The 18,354-nt window shown below is 34.4% G+C and overlaps 2 protein-coding genes across 2 annotated transcripts; one reads left to right on the top strand and one right to left on the bottom strand.

Moving 5' to 3' along the window:
• Positions 1-617: 617 nt before the first annotated feature.
• LOC128173434 (uncharacterized) lies at positions 618-1,869 on the bottom strand. The gene has a single exon (XM_052839122.1). The coding sequence runs from the start codon at positions 1,836-1,838 to the stop codon at positions 768-770; it is 1,071 nt and encodes a 356-aa protein (XP_052695082.1). The 5' UTR covers positions 1,839-1,869; the 3' UTR covers positions 618-767.
• An 11,232-nt stretch (positions 1,870-13,101) lies between these two features.
• Positions 13,102-15,584, top strand: LOC128173435 (uncharacterized). Its single transcript, XM_052839123.1, has 2 exons — positions 13,102-13,228; positions 14,045-15,584. The coding sequence occupies exon 2, from the start codon at positions 14,054-14,056 to the stop codon at positions 15,065-15,067; it is 1,014 nt and encodes a 337-aa protein (XP_052695083.1). The 5' UTR covers positions 13,102-13,228; positions 14,045-14,053; the 3' UTR covers positions 15,068-15,584.
• Positions 15,585-18,354: the final 2,770 nt, after the last annotated feature.

The raw sequence follows: 18,354 nt of genomic DNA, 5'->3' as shown, positions 1-18,354 counted from the left end.
CCCCCCCCCCCCCCTGGCAAACACAATTATCCTTCGGACCCCCCCCCCCCCCCCCCCCCCCTGGAAAAATTTTCTGGATCCGTGCATGTCATTCATTAAAGATATAATATATATTTTACTTGCTTCCACGTAGAGGCAATGTTTAAAGAAGGTCCGTTCTGCTGTTTTGTTTTGAACATATTTTATTGATTAAACAAAAGAATCAGAAACAAGTTCTAACAACTTAACGTACATGTACAAGTTCCTCTCCTGAAACAATAGTTGTCATGTACATGAATATAGAACAAAAGAAATTATAATATAGATATACACAATGAAATATTATTTAAATCTAAATCGTACAGCACACAATTGAACCTTTTCAAGTTTGTCTGCATCATGCACAGAACAGCCATCCCACACAATCGAAGCATATTCAAGGGTAGGTCTAACGAATGAAATGTATAATTTAGAAAGATGTTCTCTACCCAGTTCATACTTACGTTTTTTAAAAGTCCTAATTCCGTTCTTCTCGATCATGCTAAAGCAATACTGTATCTAAACGTGTGCGGTTTGTTCCCGTTTTGCACACATTCTTAAATTTAGTACTATACAGTAAATGTACATGTACATACAAATACAAATACAAATATTTTATTGGCACAAACACAATTACAATAATTGGCAAAGGCCCAATGAATATATAAGAACATCATTGTATGTTTACAATAGTTGCATGTACAGTATATATATTTTTACTGATCTATATAGATCAGTTTAACATTTCCTTAGACTAATTGACATCTGTGTTCAAAGCAGTCATTAATGAATTTAACAGTAATATTTAAAATAGTATGTATTTCACTATTTAAACATACATGTAAAATGTATCTTTCTTTGTCCAAGTTATTGGCAATATTTATTTTACTTATCTTATAAAAATTACTAAAATAGCTGTTCCTTAGATGAGAATAGGCTTTACATTGAAAAAGAAAATGAGTTTCATCTTCAATTGCACCAGTTTTACAAGCATTACAATATCTTTCATTCCTAATTGTGGCATTATATCTACCACTTTCTATTGCAAGTTTATGTGCACTTAATCTTATTCTACTAATAGAGGATCTCTCAGATCTTTTCCTGAGTATATCAACATAAGGACTTCTTTTTCTCATATATAATTTTTGAAAAAATGAAAGTTTTTCTGAACTAAAAATTTTTGATGATTGCTCTTGGATACATTGGTCAATGATTCTTTGCTTTATGTTTGGTAAAAAGTGTTGGATTGTGCTTTTATAATTACTAATGTTTGAGAATCCCAAATTGTCTAGGATGCCATAAATTTTCTTAGTCCAGGAATTGGAATTGATCGTTCCCTGATATAATTTAAATGCTAAAGAATTAGATGTTATCAAGTGATTCCAATATTTAATGCTTGAGAATGAGATTTTAGACCAAAGTGGTAACCTGTTTAATTCTGCCAAACAACCAGCATTAGATGCTTTGCAATGTAATCCAAGTATATCTTTAAGAAATTTTACATGAAATTTTTCGATAACTGAAATATCTTTCAATGAGAGATCCACTCCCCATATTTCACAACAATAAAGAAGTACAGGAAGTACAATAGAATCAAAAAGTTTTTCTAAGAGCTTACATGGATTATCAATACCAATTATTTTTTTCATTTTAAAATATGCTTTTCTGGCCTTTTCAACAAGCACAGATGTTGCTAAATTAAACTTCCCATTACTTTTCAATACAATACCCAAATAACAGTATTTTGATACAACTTGCATAGTATTTCCATTGAAAGTGAAATTGATGCTTTGATGTTTACTATTTGAGTTAAAAACCATGATTTTAGATTTATCAACATTGACTTGTAATTTCCAATTTGTACATATAATGTATTAAAATTGTGCAAACCAGGGATTAGTTGAAGTAAGACACTTATCTAATTGCCTTTTCAACAATAGTCCATATCATAATTAATGCAAAGTACAAACCCTGCTCTGAGGACAGTATAGAATCTTCACACGCATGTTGCATGTTACATCACTGGCGTCGGAAGCAAATTGAAAGTGGGGGGGGGGGGGGCTAGACTAATCCTCAGGAATATTGAGAGAAAAGTAATTCCCGAAATCATGGAAATCCTAATCCTTGGGGGGGGGGGGGGGGGCGGGTATACCTATACTTCCAAAAAAAATTTTTTTTCTTTTTCAAAAATCATGAAATTCCTAATCCGTGGGGGAGGGGGGGGGGGGGGGGCTAGTATGCTTCTGAATCCAACTTCTCAATCTTACAAGGTAAATTTAGAAACAATAATCTTTCCTGCGAGAAAAAGTGTGTGTGTAGGGGGGGGGGGGCTGAACCCTCTATCATGCTATGTTTCTATAATGGTTAGGTATAACTTTGCAATAAAAGTGTGGGGGGGGGGGGGGGGGCTAAGCCCTCCCTAGCCCCCCCCCCCCCCGGTTCCGACGCCTATGTACATAATGTATGCTTGAAATGCGGTGGGTGTGAGTAAACAAACGAAAGATAGAAGATCTCAAAACTGACGGACTCAACAAAGTGCACGACCTAATTTGCATTCTCGGGCGTCTTTGAGGATATAGATGAATCATGTGGGTGGAAGTTAATCAGACGTTCAAGTTCAATTAGTTCAAGTTCTTTATTCCAAGAGACAAATGTCTCATAGGTTATACATATGAACATATACATATTAAATAAACAGTAAGAAAAACAAAGTGTACATAATCAATTTGGATAATTCACATGGAGAGTTCGTTGCTTGTTTGCATAATATAAATATTTACCTAAATTACACAGTTCTTTAGTATTAGAGGTAGATAATAACTGTATAACTTTATAGACACTTGGTTTTCGGGAGTAGTATTTTTTAATATACTTATCTCTTAAACTACAAAGTGATGGACAAATAAGTAAAAAATGGAACTCATCTTCAATTACATTTAAGTTGCAAGATTCACATTTTCGACAATCACGTGTTAAATTATCATACCTCCCTGTTTCAATCTTTAAGTCATGTGAGGACAACCGTAAGCGTGTAATTAATTTACGATATTTTACATGAATTGGTTTCTTTAGGTAAACTTGTAAACAAAAATGATCAACAACATGTTTATATAATATACATTTTGATGCATTGCTTATATCGTTAACAACTTTTTGTTTAAAGACATCACACATTCTATTAAATATAATATCTAAAATAACAGACTCTTTCATAGTACTTTGATATAAATCGGCTAAGCCTAAGATGGACAATTCTTTCCTGATATTTGAAATCCATATGTCATTACTTTTCACCATGTCTTCGTAGCATGCTTTTAAAATACAGTTTTTACTGTTTCTCAATTTAAACCAGTATTTAAAAATTTTTTGTTTCCTGAAAATCTCTAATGGAAATCTACCTACTTCATAATAAACTGCACTGTTGCAAGTATTTTTTCTGACACCCAAATTACAAAATTACAATTTTGGTTTTTTGTACATTAACAGACAACTTCCATTCATCAGTATATCTGTGCAATGTGTTCAGCATATCCTGTAAACCCTCGGGCGATTCTGCCAAAAGGACAGTATCATCAGCATACATAATTAAAAACATATTAATCATTTGTAATTCAATTGATGTACAATTACTATTTATGAAATATCTTTCAAAATCATTAAGGTACATTGAAAATAATAATGGAGACAATATTTCACCTTGTAGAACTCCAGCTGAGATTCTAAATGTTTCTGTAAATGTACCTTTATGTTTAACACATGCTCTTATATTCTTATATAGAGACTTAATAATACGTAATAATTTTCCTCCAAAACCCTCCATTTGCAATTTATACCATAGTTTTGATCTATCAATTAAGTCAAAGGCCTTTGTATAATCCACAAACAACAGTACAATCTTTTTTTGTTTTTTAAAGTTCTACTTATGAGATTCTGTAGTACAAATATGGCATCAATTGTACCTACCCCTGGTTTAAAACCAAACTGAGCATCAGTAATGATATTATATCTCTGGTCCCATTCTAACAATCTAGTATTTATAATACTTGTAAATAGTTTTGCCAAGCAACTAACTAATGTGATACCTCTATAATTGTTTAAATCTTGCATTTCACCTTTTTTAAAAATTGGTACAATACAACCTTTTGACCAATTGTCTGGGTAAAAACCAGAGTCAAATATATTATTAAAAAGTCTACACAATATAGGTATCATAACCTCTTTACATTTCGAAAAAAATTCATTAATTACACCATCTTCAGCATTACTCTTGTTACTTTTCAGTTTCAAAATAGCTTTCTCAACCTCTAATTCTGAAATACACACATCTAACTCTTCATAACATGGTAATATTTCATAATCATCACTAGTGTTGTCATACGTAGTAGTTTTTACATTTTCAAAAAGGTTCTTAAAATGCTCAAAAAACTCTTTGGCACTTACATCACAACTGATTTTTTTATTATTCTTAAATAAACGAAAAAACTGCTTTGGGTTACATTTTCTTAGGTATTCCATTCTGTCTCCCTGATATCGTTCGTAGTTATGCTTAAACTTCTGGACTGTTTTTTTATAAACCTTTTTCTTTGCACAAAGTACAATTCTATTTACATCCGACTTGCATACATTAAAATTATGCAGTGCACCTCTATAATCACGGTATTTTGATTTACAAATATCATTAAACCAGGGTTTATCAATACAACGTTCTGCATCTATAACTGTATTTGCCAGTCCACCAGTGATAATACAATAGGGCTTCATTATTTTACAGAGTGTCTTACTAAAATTCGTTACACAATTGTCAACATCTTCTTGTGTATATAACTGGTTTTCTACATATGACAAAAATAAATCATAGTGTTCACTTATTGACCACGTAGCTTCTAAATCAGCACCTTCTTTCCATCTAACTGAAGTACATTGATTTATACTCCCGTTCCCTTGTGAAGTGTTTGCACAGCACAAGGCTTTTGATCCCCCATCTATGTAGTTAGTTTTAATACAAAAAGAAACAGGCGCATGATCGGAGAAGCAGTTAAAAATACCTGTTGAAAAATAAGCAATATTGTCAAAATTGTACACATCTGTAAGTAAATAATCTATCATACTAGTTCCATTGGCGTTATAAAAAGTGATATTACCGTTATAGTCATTTTCATTTCTTCCATTAACAATTTTCAATCCGGTAGTTCTACACAAATTAATCAACTTTTTACCAAAGTTGTTCACTCCTCTGTCTGCATTATGTCTACAGTATACATTGGCATTATTGTCATAGTCTACAAATGACTGTAAATTCTTTTCTACTGACTTTTCAAGCTTGTCATCAGAAATAAAATCATCCAAAGTTCCACACCGGGCATTAAAGTCCCCTACCACATATATATGACCTTTACTGTGAAAACTACAATAAGATTCTTCTAAATAATCAAAAATATCAACTTTCTCTTTTTTATAAAACACACTACTTTCTGGGGGTATATAACATGCGGCTACAAAAATGGGTGTACCTTGTTTACTTTTATGTTCAAAACGTATCCAGACACCAGTACTACAAAATTGGTCTAGACAATTGATATGTTCATGTCTAACATGTTTTTAATAAAGATAACAATGCCACCTCCTTTTCCATTTGTTCTATGAAAACTATAATTATTATATCCATGTAGATCGAAACAATCATCTTGATTTATCCAACATTCTAATAAAATAATTATATCATATTTTATTATAAGTTCTACAAAGTCTAGATTATCTAGTTTAGTTTTTAGGCCTTTATTAACATTCCATGCGATGATAGATAAATCCTCACTCCTACTCCCGAGCCTGTCCTAGTGACTGGTAGAATGTCCAGTGTACGAGTTGGAGGCGACTGTACTGTACGCGGTCGTTGGATGTGTAGTCTGTCTTTCATGCCGTCCTGCTGTTTCGTTGGGTCGTCCTTGGGCTCCTGTCGATCGAGTTATGTGTTGCGCGTGTGTGGCTGCGTGGCGTTGTTGTCTATTATCTGGTGTTCCTGTGTGGTGTTCGTCTCTGCTTTCTGGACCTTTATATAACTTTCCGTTCACATACAGACGATCTTTCACTAATTTGGTTCTGTTTCCTTGACTTCTGAGTTCCCTCATGGTAGGATAGAGTTGTTTTCGTCTTTCCTCAATAGCATGCGGGAATTGTTCATTTATGCCGAATCCACTTCCTTTTAATTTATAGGCTCTTTCTAGAACACTTACTCGGTCATTTTCATAAAGGAATTTCGCAACGATAGGTCTGCTCCTGTTCTGTTGAAATCGACCGAACCGATGTACGTTACAGAACTCCACTTTCCAGTCAACTCCTAATTCAAAATATATGAAGTCCCGCAATTTGCCCTCCGTGTCCTCTTCCTTTGTTTACCCACCTAGCCCCGTAAACAAGAGATTGTATTTCATGGAGCGGCATTGCAGATCGACGATTGAATCCTTTAGTTGCCCAATATCTTCTTTTTCTGTTTGCAGAGATTTAATGTCTCTCTTCATTTCGTCTAATAGCTCTTTCTGTGATTTTTCCTTTCTATTCATGCTGATTTTCATTTCTTGGATATTTTTTTCAAAATCATGCACTTTATTTGATACAAATCCAGCACTTTTTTCTAGTTCTATCGTTTTCTCTTTGACAGCTGTTAATCTAGTGTCCGTCTCTTTAAGTTTACGTTAACATGTAGAATCACACCTCTCCTGCACCTATATCCTGTCATTATCATGATAAATTAAATATTAAATTATATTATATGTAATTATATAATTAAGGTATTCGACGTATAACTACCACATTTTGTACCTAATAAATGAATGGTCCGATATTCTTAATCATGATATCATTTTGAAGATGTTATCAAATTAAAATACTCCACCAAAGGAATTTTCAAAATATTAATTATGGTCCAACTAATAACACCTTGAATTTTGCATTGAAGTCTATGGGCAACGTATGTTTTAATAAGATATTGTAAAAATTAACTTAAAATTTGTAAAACTCTCTTGGTTAATACATGCATAAACTTTCTCTTTTTTAAAATATGAAATAAAATGAATCATTTACCGCAGATATTTTGACAAAATTAAAATTTTCTTTTTTTCAACAAGGGGAGATAACTCTTTAAAAAAATTTAAGGTGCAAAATGACCGGCTTCTTATTTGTGGTCAGTGATGTGAATTTGGTTCATTTCACTTTCATTGTTATCTAGCAATACATATTCAACTGGTTTAAAATGATTCAAAATTGTTCAACATGTACATCCCTTCATTATACATTGGATACCTTAAATCCTGCATGTAATAATTCAATACTTCTGTTTATGCATATGTCGCGCCTTTGCCAATTATTGTAATTGTGTTTGTGCCAATAAAATATTTGCATTTGTATATATATGTATACTATCACCGGGGAAATTAAGGTGTTTTTATATATCCGGCGACAATAAGACTCAAATGCTCTAGATGGTAAAAAGCACTTTATTTGAACTTTAGGTCGGTATGGGTGATTTCTGGGAATCCAAAAACTACACCCGAACAATCCGAAACCTAATTCCTCTCTCCCGACAATGGTGTATAACACAATATAAATAAGAATTGAAAACAATAGTAATTAGCACTTAAGCACGAGTGACATATGTCATAGAGTAAAACTTCAATATGAGTGAGTCAATTAAATCAAAGGTGAGGGTAAGAGTTAATAAAATAATTAAGCAATTATAACTGAAGTGAATTATTGTCTTGTACAAAGGGAAAGGCATATTTATGAATAGATAACAGTTACTCAAATTTCACTCCATGATAATTCCCTCGCGCTTCGAAAAATGAGACGTCCTCGTCTAGAAGATCACCGGAATGATTTGTAGGGAATGTGCGGTCTGTATCTCAGCGTCGTTTGCTTAGGTCTTGGCCGGAATATGCAAAATGTGTTCTACATTGCGGAGATCCACAACTGCAACACGGCATTCTGGGCTGAACCATATTTAAAACGAACCTTTGTCGTCGGTCGCCACACCCGAAAAATTTTCCTAGGATTCGAATGCAATAAATCGGTCGCTTAAAAGAACATATTAGCATAATGGCAAAGAAATCCACACACGAAACACACAGAACGAGAACAAGTGTTCGCAGGATGACGTCATCCATCTCTTGTTATATGCTGGATGGAATCCAGGCGTAGAGTATGTCCGTGCAAGTCCTGGGATGTCCAAAACTCGAAAAGCAGCGACGTTGGTATATGGTCGTAAAAGGCGTTTGAATCTTCTGCTCTTAGGTTGTATTATCGTCGTTTGTTGATGCTCTTGGAAACTCGCTCGGTTGCTGGTACGCAGGATCTTACTGCTACAAAGTATATGTAGCAGTCCCGGGTAAAATACCCTTAGGATATCTCCACCAAACTATCACCGGGGAAATTAAGGTGTTTTTATATATCCGGCGACAATAAGACTCAAATGCTCTAGATGGTAAAAAGCACTTTATTTGAACTTTAGGTCGGTATGGGTGATTTCTGGGAATCCAAAAACTACACCCGAACAATCCGAAACCTAATTCCTCTCTCCCGACAATGGTGTATAACACAATATAAATAAGAATTGAAAACAATAGTAATTAGCACTTAAGCACGAGTGACATATGTCATAGAGTAAAACTTCAATATGAGTGAGTCAATTAAATCAAAGGTGAGGGTAAGAGTTAATAAAATAATTAAGCAATTATAACTGAAGTGAATTATTGTCTTGTACAAAGGGAAAGGCATATTTATGAATAGATAACAGTTACTCAAATTTCACTCCATGATAATATGTTGCACATATCCGCAAAATATTCAACGGTAATGTTTTTGTTGAAACTGCTGTGGATATTGCTTTTTTTTTTTAATTTTGTTGTTTTCCCCACATTTTATTCATAAAACTATGCATGTACAAAGATTGCATTTCTTCCATCATAATATAAAAGAATGAAAACTCATCAAGAAAACAATATTTTTGACAAGATCCGCCAACTATCCTTTACCTCATGTTCTTTTCGTATGCTTGATAAATGGCATAGGCGTCGGAACCACGGGGGTTGGGGGGTTGGGTTGCTGAAGGGAAGGTTTAGCCCCCCTCCCCTTTTTTTGCAAAGTTAGACCTACAAGTAACCATCAGGCACATAGCATCAGGGAGGGACCAGCCCCCCCCAAACCCCAAATTTCCGGTAGAGAGTAAGGAATTAAATGAAATAAGGAAATAATAAGGGCGATATCAAAAAATCAAAAATTCTTACCCCCCCCCCCCTACGGATTAGGAATTTTATGATTTTGGGAATATATACTTTTTTTTGGCTTGACAAACTGATTACTGTTTGTTCATTAAGACATACATCAAAATTACTTAAATCTTAAGTTTTTTCCATATTGTAATCCAAAAGTTTCGTGCATGCAGACAATCATATAGAAAAAAAAGATGAATCATTGACTCCTTAGTTTCACGGCAAAATGAACACAGTCCAGGATCTAGAACCGTTTTAACAAGAGCTTGGACTTTGGGCAGTACGTGATAAACGCCGATTCAATGAAGGCGGGGTCTACTAATGGTTAACTGTCCAGCCATTGGCTAATAGATATGCATACATTGAACGCAATGGTCAACACTCGTCCGACTTCATCCAGGGATGCATATTTCGCTAAAACAGTGTCAGTTTTACCCAGCAGAGCAACGGTTTGGACAGTCTATGAATATTAATAAGGTTCTCTTAGCGAATTAGAAGAAAAAAGGACAATGTTTGACAGTTAAACATCCGACCGAACTAGATTGAAACATCCGACCGAACTAGATTGAAACATCCGACCGAACTAGATAGAAACATCCGACCGAACTAGATAGAAACATCCGACCGAACTAGATAGAAACATCCGACCGAACAAGATAGAAACATCCGACCGAACTAGATAGAAACATCCGACCGAACTAGATAGAAACATCCGACCGAACTAGATAGAAACATCCGACCGAACTAGATAGAAACATCCGACCGAACTAGATAGAAACATCCGACCGAACTAGATAGAAACATCCGACCGAACAAGATAGAAACATCCGACCGAACTAGATAGAAACATCCGACCGAACTAGATAGAAACATCCGACCGAACTAGATAGAAACATCCGACCGAACTAGATAGAAACATCCGACCGAACTAGATAGAAACATCCGACATCCGACCGAACTAGATAGAAACATCCGACCGAACTAGATAGAAACATCCGACCGAACTAGATAGAAACATCCGACCGAAAGTCCAAGCTCTTGTTAACACGGTTCTAAAAATTTTAGATATAGATAGTCGAGAGTTTGTGAACATAATTCTATGTAAAATTTGGAATTAGCAAATTATCAATTTCGTGTTCATTGTGACATTATGTGGAATCATATTTTTTTCCCTTTCCTTTTCTTCAATTTCTATTGGCATCTTCTCCACTGCTTCTGGTTTACACATGTACGTTTACAACGGTTTCGGCGACAGATGATATAATCAAAGTACTGAAGTAGTACTGAAAGCCGGGCTCGTTTGATGTGTCATTATGCATATTTTGTAGTAAAAACTCTCTCTCTCTCTCTCTCTCTCTCTCTCTCTCTCTCTCTCTCTCTCTCTCTCTCTCTCATGCTTTTAATGTCGGAAATGTGCCAGAGAGCGACTGAATTGTTTTGTTAGCGACTATAAATATAAATATGTCTGTCTAGTAGAAAAAAATCAACAGTTGCATTGAAATTTGAAACAAGCGTTATAAAGTCAACCCCCTTCCCCTCACTACTTCTATGTGAAGCCAAATACCAATGCTTTGAAAAGTAGTTCATGGAAATTCATGCCCATTGTATATGTGCCCAAAACGCAAAGTCTTGTTTAAAATAACACGTAATTGATGAGAAAGGGAAAAAAATTCAAAGCTAAATTTATTCGCAAACAAATGAAAAACCAATAGATTTGACAAAACATGGCTCTCTGTGTAACTATTTTTATAGCGGAAGCTTTTACTTTGACGCTGCTCGGTTTTTCGTTTACTTTTGAAGTTGTGCTATTTATAGTATCTTTGGCGATTTGCCTCCCTACATCCAGGACTCTGCTTTCAGCAAAGCCCGGCTAAAATATAAGTTAAAACAGTTTTGATACCTTTAATTTTGCGCCTTTTTATAATTTTTCAATATTGCTTTCACATATTTCTTCTCTTGGGATGTTGTATAATTATAATTTCTTCCAACGCTTTTGGATGGCCGATATCAACCCTTTGCAGGTTAAAAAAATAGTATGAACATTGAACTTTAAAGTTGTCTTGAAAGTTTTCAAATGAAAGAAAGTTCTCGTCGTCTTTGATAGGATCATCGATGAAGAATATCCCTTGTTGATCCAGTATGACATACACGTTTTTAATCTATTAATATTCCATAGTTCCGTTTAGTGGCTGGCGTAGAATTTCCGATGGGGCGATGGTGAGGTGCTGCATAATTTTGCTTCATTCAAGCGTGCATTTAACTTCGCCAAAAAACCGATGATTTCATGTCTGCTTTAATATAATATCGGTTTTTGTTTCGGTTAGTCTAATAACCGGCCAACAATTCGATGAATTCCGAGTTATTGAGTCTTCGGTTCACACTGCACACATTTAGGGGTAGGAATTTAAGTTTTTGATTGCTTTGCTTTCCGGTGCGTCCATAAGAACGATCCTCCGCGGCGCTAGAGCTGCCGTGGAACCTATTCTGTGGATGCCGGTCGCTCGGCGATCTGGTCCAAGCCGATCCAGGGGCCAGTTTTTAAAAAGTCCTTCATACTGGCGTTAGCTTAGTCCGGACTTAATCGGGACTAAACCTCAAAACCAGACTAAGTTGCCTTTCACAATAAGGCGTTAGCTTATTCCGGTACTAAAAATCTACGCCTGCTAATGGGTAGGCGTACACAAAAATAGCGAGTGTTTTGTTTCTAAGGCAAAATAAACAGAGAATTTTAATTGGGGGGTTTGTTTTACGTGTTATTAAGGCAAACCTTCACATTGAATGAAATATATGTACATGTACGTATATCTTTAAAAAAACCTATTGTGACGCTAACTGTCTCTTTTTCTAAATAAATTAAGATTAAATCAATTTGATAGATAATGGCCTTAACTCATTAAACGTATGTTAAATATACATTACTACTCTGTGGAATTCTTATTAGATTCGAAAGGCGATTCTAAAAAGAATAAATTAGGTAAAACAGAACTACAATTTGTTTTATACTTATGTTTTACTAGGGGGAGGGAGTAAAAGTAGAAATAAAGCCCCCCCCCTCCCCCCTATCAGCACCCGATGGTAAAGAAATTGAGATTGTTAAGTGCTTAAAATTAAAAAAAATAAGGTTACCAAAAAAAAAAAGGTTACCAATTGCATCTTTCCTTAGACGATCAGTTACATTTGTTCGTTAAAATTGTAGTTTCTATATTGTTCTATAGTCGAGAAATATAGGGATATGGCAATGTTTATTTGATAAAAGAAAGATGTAAATGCTAGTTTAAACAATAAAATTCCTTCGATCATTGCAGAAAAAAATGTACATAGCCCATATTATTTTTTGAAGTTAAGGGGAATGTGCGGCCATCTTGTACATTTGAGAATAAAAATGTTAGCATTTCTTGAACATCTGAATTTTCCCTGGCGCTTCCTCTAGATTAGATCCGCGTATGTGCATTGAAGAAATGACAAAAACAATAAATGATAAAGTATAACTTTTTCGTTAACGAATTCATACGCATGAATATATGTATAGAATTATATACGCATTCATTTTATCTCCTTTAGGTGACTCATTCCCAGTGGGTACCCCCAAACACCCAAAAAAGATTACGCAATCTAGACTAATGCAACGACGATCAATAGGACACATGGTGATTTGTCATTTTTTGACAGTTTAAAAATCCAGTGGTATCAAATTTTATTATCAGGTTCACTATATAAATACACACAAACCTTATAAATCTTCCGTTTAAGATAAGGACGATTCGTTTAACATGCACGAAAAAAAAAATCCAAAATGCAACACGTCTAGATAAAGAAATACCTATAAATATACACATACCTTTAAGCAATTCGTAGAAAAGGAAGTTTGAATCTAAATTAAAGGGGCATTACCAACCATCAGAATCTCTCTGCTCATCAAGAGACCCTTTACTCGCAACGATTCCTTTAAGGTAATTCTACTGTGCTGATACATTGCCTCTGATTTTATTGTGTTCTTCTATGTACTGCCCATTTCTATTTTCACATTTACCGCCATATATGGGCACTTAATGTAGAATTTAATGAAAACAGCATTAAAATTTTTAGGTTAACATTTCATGTTTATTTCGCAAGTTTTTAGAGGTGTGAGGACATGCACATGTACACATTCATGTTTAATAACCGTATTCTATATTCAACTGGAGTAATGAGTATGTTATATATATGGAGCTTGAGTCTTCGTGTGTGTGTGTGTGTGTGTGTGTGTGTGTGTGTGTGTTTAAGAGGGGGGGGGGGGGCAAAAAAAACCCAGAAACTTGAGGTATAATGTTGGCATACATTTATGTTCATTTTCCACACATAACAGGTATACTCATTCCAATTTGTTGGTCATATTTTAAAATTTGATTTCAGGGTACAAGTACAAGTACAAGAAATTGATTTTTTGGGATATATCTTTACAAACGTAAATTAAGACGTATTAATCGCGATAAAGATGGTAACTTTCTAATCTAAAGATAACCTTGTGGCATAATCGGAAAACTTTGTTCTTGAATTGTCAAGGAAATTTCTGACATTCAAACTTCGATGTATTATTGATTTCACCACTTAGTTTAAAATAAAAATTCACTAGCTATAAAAGAAGATAACACTGTTTAGATAGAATTTTTAGTTTCAAAATTACCCCATCCCTCAATTTGTTTTATTTGTTACAAAAATATGAAAATGAAAACAATTCTTGTATTTTCGTTAAGCATTTTATAAAAATGTTTTATATTTTTTTTTAGGTTCGAAACATGTCAATCGAACCCGCGCTTTGTTCAATGACCTGCGAAGAGTGCGAAACAACGGCTGCAGAATATATGTGTAAAAACTGTCCGGGGTATCTATGTAGCGAGTGCAAAACCGAACACAACCGGCGGAAAATCACGAGACACCACGTGATCGCCCCGATCACGGGTCGAAAGGTCCGGACTCTAAAACGCTGCCTGGCGGAAGCACCGAAACAGAAAGCTTGTTTTGAAACGGATCTCGAATATCAGCTTGGGGTCCGATGTATATCGTCCTCCAAGATAGTTGTGTTTGGAAACGACCCCCGCATCTTGGTGATAGACAAAAAGGGACAGAGTCAAACTTCGATAATCACAGACACAGAGGTATCACCTGACGGGATGGCAATTTTGCCAGACAGCAGTATATTGTACAGCGATGTAGAGACAAGGAGGATTTTAGTGGTGACCGGAAGTGGTGAATCGCAGACGCTTGTGAGCACGGATTGGTCGCCCAGCGGTCTCTGTGTAACCCAGTCCGGCTCGATCCTCGTGGGACTTTTCCACCATGATCCTCTTTATGAGGTGGACCAAGTAGGAAAAGTCGAAGAGTACACTGTCTCCGGAAATAAAGTAAGAGAGATATTGGGGGAAGATCAGAAGTTATACAGCCGACCGGAACACATCACTGAAAATTTCAACGGGGACATCATAGTCAGCGACTACAACTTGAAGAAAATCACCGCAGTCGACGCTCACGGTCACTTCCGGTTCTCGTACCTCGGGGTCGCTAAAAATAAATCCTACCAATTTTTGCCCATGGATATCGATACCGACACCCTAGGTCACGTGATCATCGCAGACCAATTTAGACACAGTATTCACGTGATCGATAAAGATGGCGCATTTGTTCGTCTGCTTTTAACGGAAGAAGCGGGAATCAAGGAGCCCCATGGTCTGTGCTTTGACGGGGTGGACTCAATTTGGGTGGCAGAGTTAGAGTCAAAATTGGTCAAAAAGTTTAAAATCTTAGAGAAATGAGTCTCCATGTTGTGTTATCACAGTCTAATATTGTATCACAAGTGTGCAGTAGTTTCAGCTAATGTGACTCTCAACAATTTTAATAATTTTTAAGGAAATGCATTTATCAAAATTTCAATTTACTAAAATAATAATACAGAGCCAAATTCTTCATGAAAAAATATTTTTAGGAGTAGGTGTTAGGTCATTTGCCTAAACTAGAAGCTTAAACTATCCTCCTCTCATGTTGTAAATTATAAACTTACTGGATGGTGTAAATTATACAAAATACAATGTCATTTTACACCCACACAGAGTAAATTTAAAGTTTACAAGATCTCTCTCTCTCTCTCTCTCTCTCTCTCTCTCTCTCTCTCTCTCTCTCTCTCTCTCTCTCTCTCTCTCTCTCTCAGCCTTCCAACAGTTTACAAGATATACTTTAAGTTCGACAACTTGATCGTAAATGTGAATTGTTGCTAAACCATTTTTATGCAGATTTTATTGCTTTTAAGATGAAAATAAAATGTTTTTTACTGTGTTGTTTTTCAATATTTGTGACATTATCAGCTAAACTAAAGTACAAAGTTAATACAAATATAAATACGGTATGTATAAATGAGTGGGCTATGGTGTGATGTACTGGTACATTTATCTTGGTTCAATGAAATCGAGGGGTCTCCAAAAGTAAATGTTGTATCTGTGCTTTTGATATCTGCAGATATTGCATATAGACAAACCATTAAAGTTGAAAGTGGACCCTGTTTCTTCAAGAGTCACAAAGTCAAATATTAAAAGCAACGGGGTCTTTTTGTTTTAAAAATTTTCAATAATTAAAAAAGAAAAAAAAAAATAATAATTTAATTTTTGTTATTTTAATTCTCCACTGGAATGAACAGTTCAGACTAGCGTATATCAAGTACTTTTAACCACCTCCACAAAAAATAAATTAAATTTAATTATAAAGCAAATTGTAAACGTGACTGCCGTGGTTGCAACCAACCCCCCCCCCCCAAAAAAAAAAAAAAAAAAAAAAAAACCCACCTGTTATAAATTTAAAGCACTTTTTTATATCATACATCGCCTATACAGTTCTTTATTATACAAATCACTTCAAATAAATAAGAATGTATTAATTAGTTTAACATCATGAATATTCATAACATTAAAACTAAAAATAAGATTTATTTTTGTGAGTTGATTTTAATCAACTCTCATATGCAGTTACTCTGGCGAACCGAAACTGAAACAATGTTTGGACCTAAGCACAAATCATCACCGCTGACAAGAGTTAGTTCTTAAAAATAATCGATAAATTTAATGTAATGCACGCTGAAGCATTTTTTAAAAAGGAAACTTATTTATAAATACCTAAGAAATAGTCAGATTTTAAAAAGTACGAACAATTTAGAAGTTTTTTTGCAGTCATATGTTTTCCTACGCCAGAGTTCAATATAGTCTCGTTCAATCATCGGCTGTCTCCGTACATCTCCGACAAGCAGAGAGTCAGTCTATATTTAGAGGTTGCATCATCAAGCTATCACGTGACCTAGTATCTCTTACTTGTCGGAGATAAACGGAGACAGCCGAGCATCTGGTTGAACGAGACTAGAGTTCATTATTGGTTGGATCTATACACTTTTTGAAATATATTTCGAATACCGATACATAGATTGATGAAATCAATTCTATTTTTAAATATTACACAACATGATTCATAAGAGGTTTTCTCGAAATTCTTGTCGGAAAAGTCCGAGAATCCATGTTATAAAAATGACAAAATAACATATCGTTGATTTTAAGATAAATAATAATCGATAAAATCAACTTCCGTCAGTACTTCAGTACTTTGATTTTTGGTTGTTATCTGTAGTTTCATTTAAATTCAAACTTTGAAATGTTTTAAAGATAATATCATATCTTTTATTTGGGATAACCAGATTTCTTTTTTCGTTGATGTAGAACGTATTTATCACGTAGCAATTATTTTTTAATTTGGTTTATTTTGGAGTTAGTTACTAAATCTGAGAATTTTCATTTAATCATGATTTAAATATGCTTCAGTAGCTTAAACTTTCTCCAGAACTTCTCTGTACATTTGTGGCCTTAACCTCACCACGTTTTGCTGAGGATTTAAATTTGAGTATGAGTCTAATCATTAGGACATAATGGATTTATTATTTGCAGGTTCAAGGTCAGACCCCTGCGCAGCCTTTCCCCGCCCCTAGCTGTCCAGTCTTGCTTAGAACCAAACCCGGACAATGCAGCCTATAGATGGGTTCTTTTTGTGACTGTGATCAAAACAACGTGAGGTATAGCCATGATGGAGAATCTCATTTTAAACGTATTGTATGCAAACGAAACAGAAAACACATGTATAAATTGATACCGGATCTAGCCCAACAAACTTGTCTTTTTTCATTTAAAAAAAATTCAGACACGGTATATTTCTTCAAAAGCCACAACTTCGAAGTCTAAAAGTAACGGGACCTTTTTTGTTTTAAAGAATCAATGAATACATCAAGAATGCTGTTGAATCTAGTATTTGCTTTGGTTCTGACAATAGTACGTTTCGTGTTTTATACATGAAAACGTTATACATTTTCTATATATGCATGACTATTATTTCTCGAGCTAATAAACCAAGAAAATAAAATAACAGTGCATTAGTATTAGTAGTAGAACGTATTGTGAATGAATTAAAATATGAATGATTGAAAATTCTAAATTTCATACAGATTTTATACTTGTTTATTTTTTTTTTAGAATATTTTAAAAAATAGCATTTTTATAATGGATGAAAGACTGAACACAATCACGTATACAGAAAAAAATTGTTATCTCTACATAACATTTTCTGTCCTGTGTCTTTTTCCCTCATTTTTTTGTTGAAACGATTTGCGTTCAACTACAAACTCCTGCCTCTGACAATAATTATTATGAACTGAAAGTAATTAATGTTGATTGTTTTGTAACCATATACATTTCTCAAGCAGTTATGTAATAATAATAAATCATGTATTTATTTTTGTGACTTGATGAATTAAATTAATTAAATGATAAATTAATTATCATAATTATCTACAAAAATAAAGCCAATAAAACTTTTTATTTTTTTAAAAGGGAGTTTTTTTTTTTTTTATTAAAAACTCTTTAAAAAACTGTTTAAAATTTATATGAATTGCACGTGTAAAATTCATTTAGGAGACCAATTCATTAACATTGAATTAATCTCTGCAAGTCCATTTCACCAGTTCATTAAAAATTTTATTTTATTTTCCTAACTGTTATTCCTGTATGATAGAATGGGT

Source organism: Crassostrea angulata, chromosome 2 (genome assembly GCF_025612915.1).
Source record: "Crassostrea angulata isolate pt1a10 chromosome 2, ASM2561291v2, whole genome shotgun sequence".
Taxonomy (NCBI): Eukaryota; Metazoa; Mollusca; class Bivalvia; order Ostreida; family Ostreidae; genus Magallana; species Magallana angulata.
This window is presented reverse-complemented; position numbering and strand designations above follow the sequence as displayed.

Excerpts from the sequence above, each read along its gene's own strand:
- LOC128173434 (XM_052839122.1), bottom strand. The coding sequence starts at position 1,838 with ATGGTTTTTAACTCAAATAGTAAACATCAAAGCATCAATTTCACTTTC.
- LOC128173435 (XM_052839123.1), top strand. The coding sequence starts at position 14,054 with ATGTCAATCGAACCCGCGCTTTGTTCAATGACCTGCGAAGAGTGCGAA.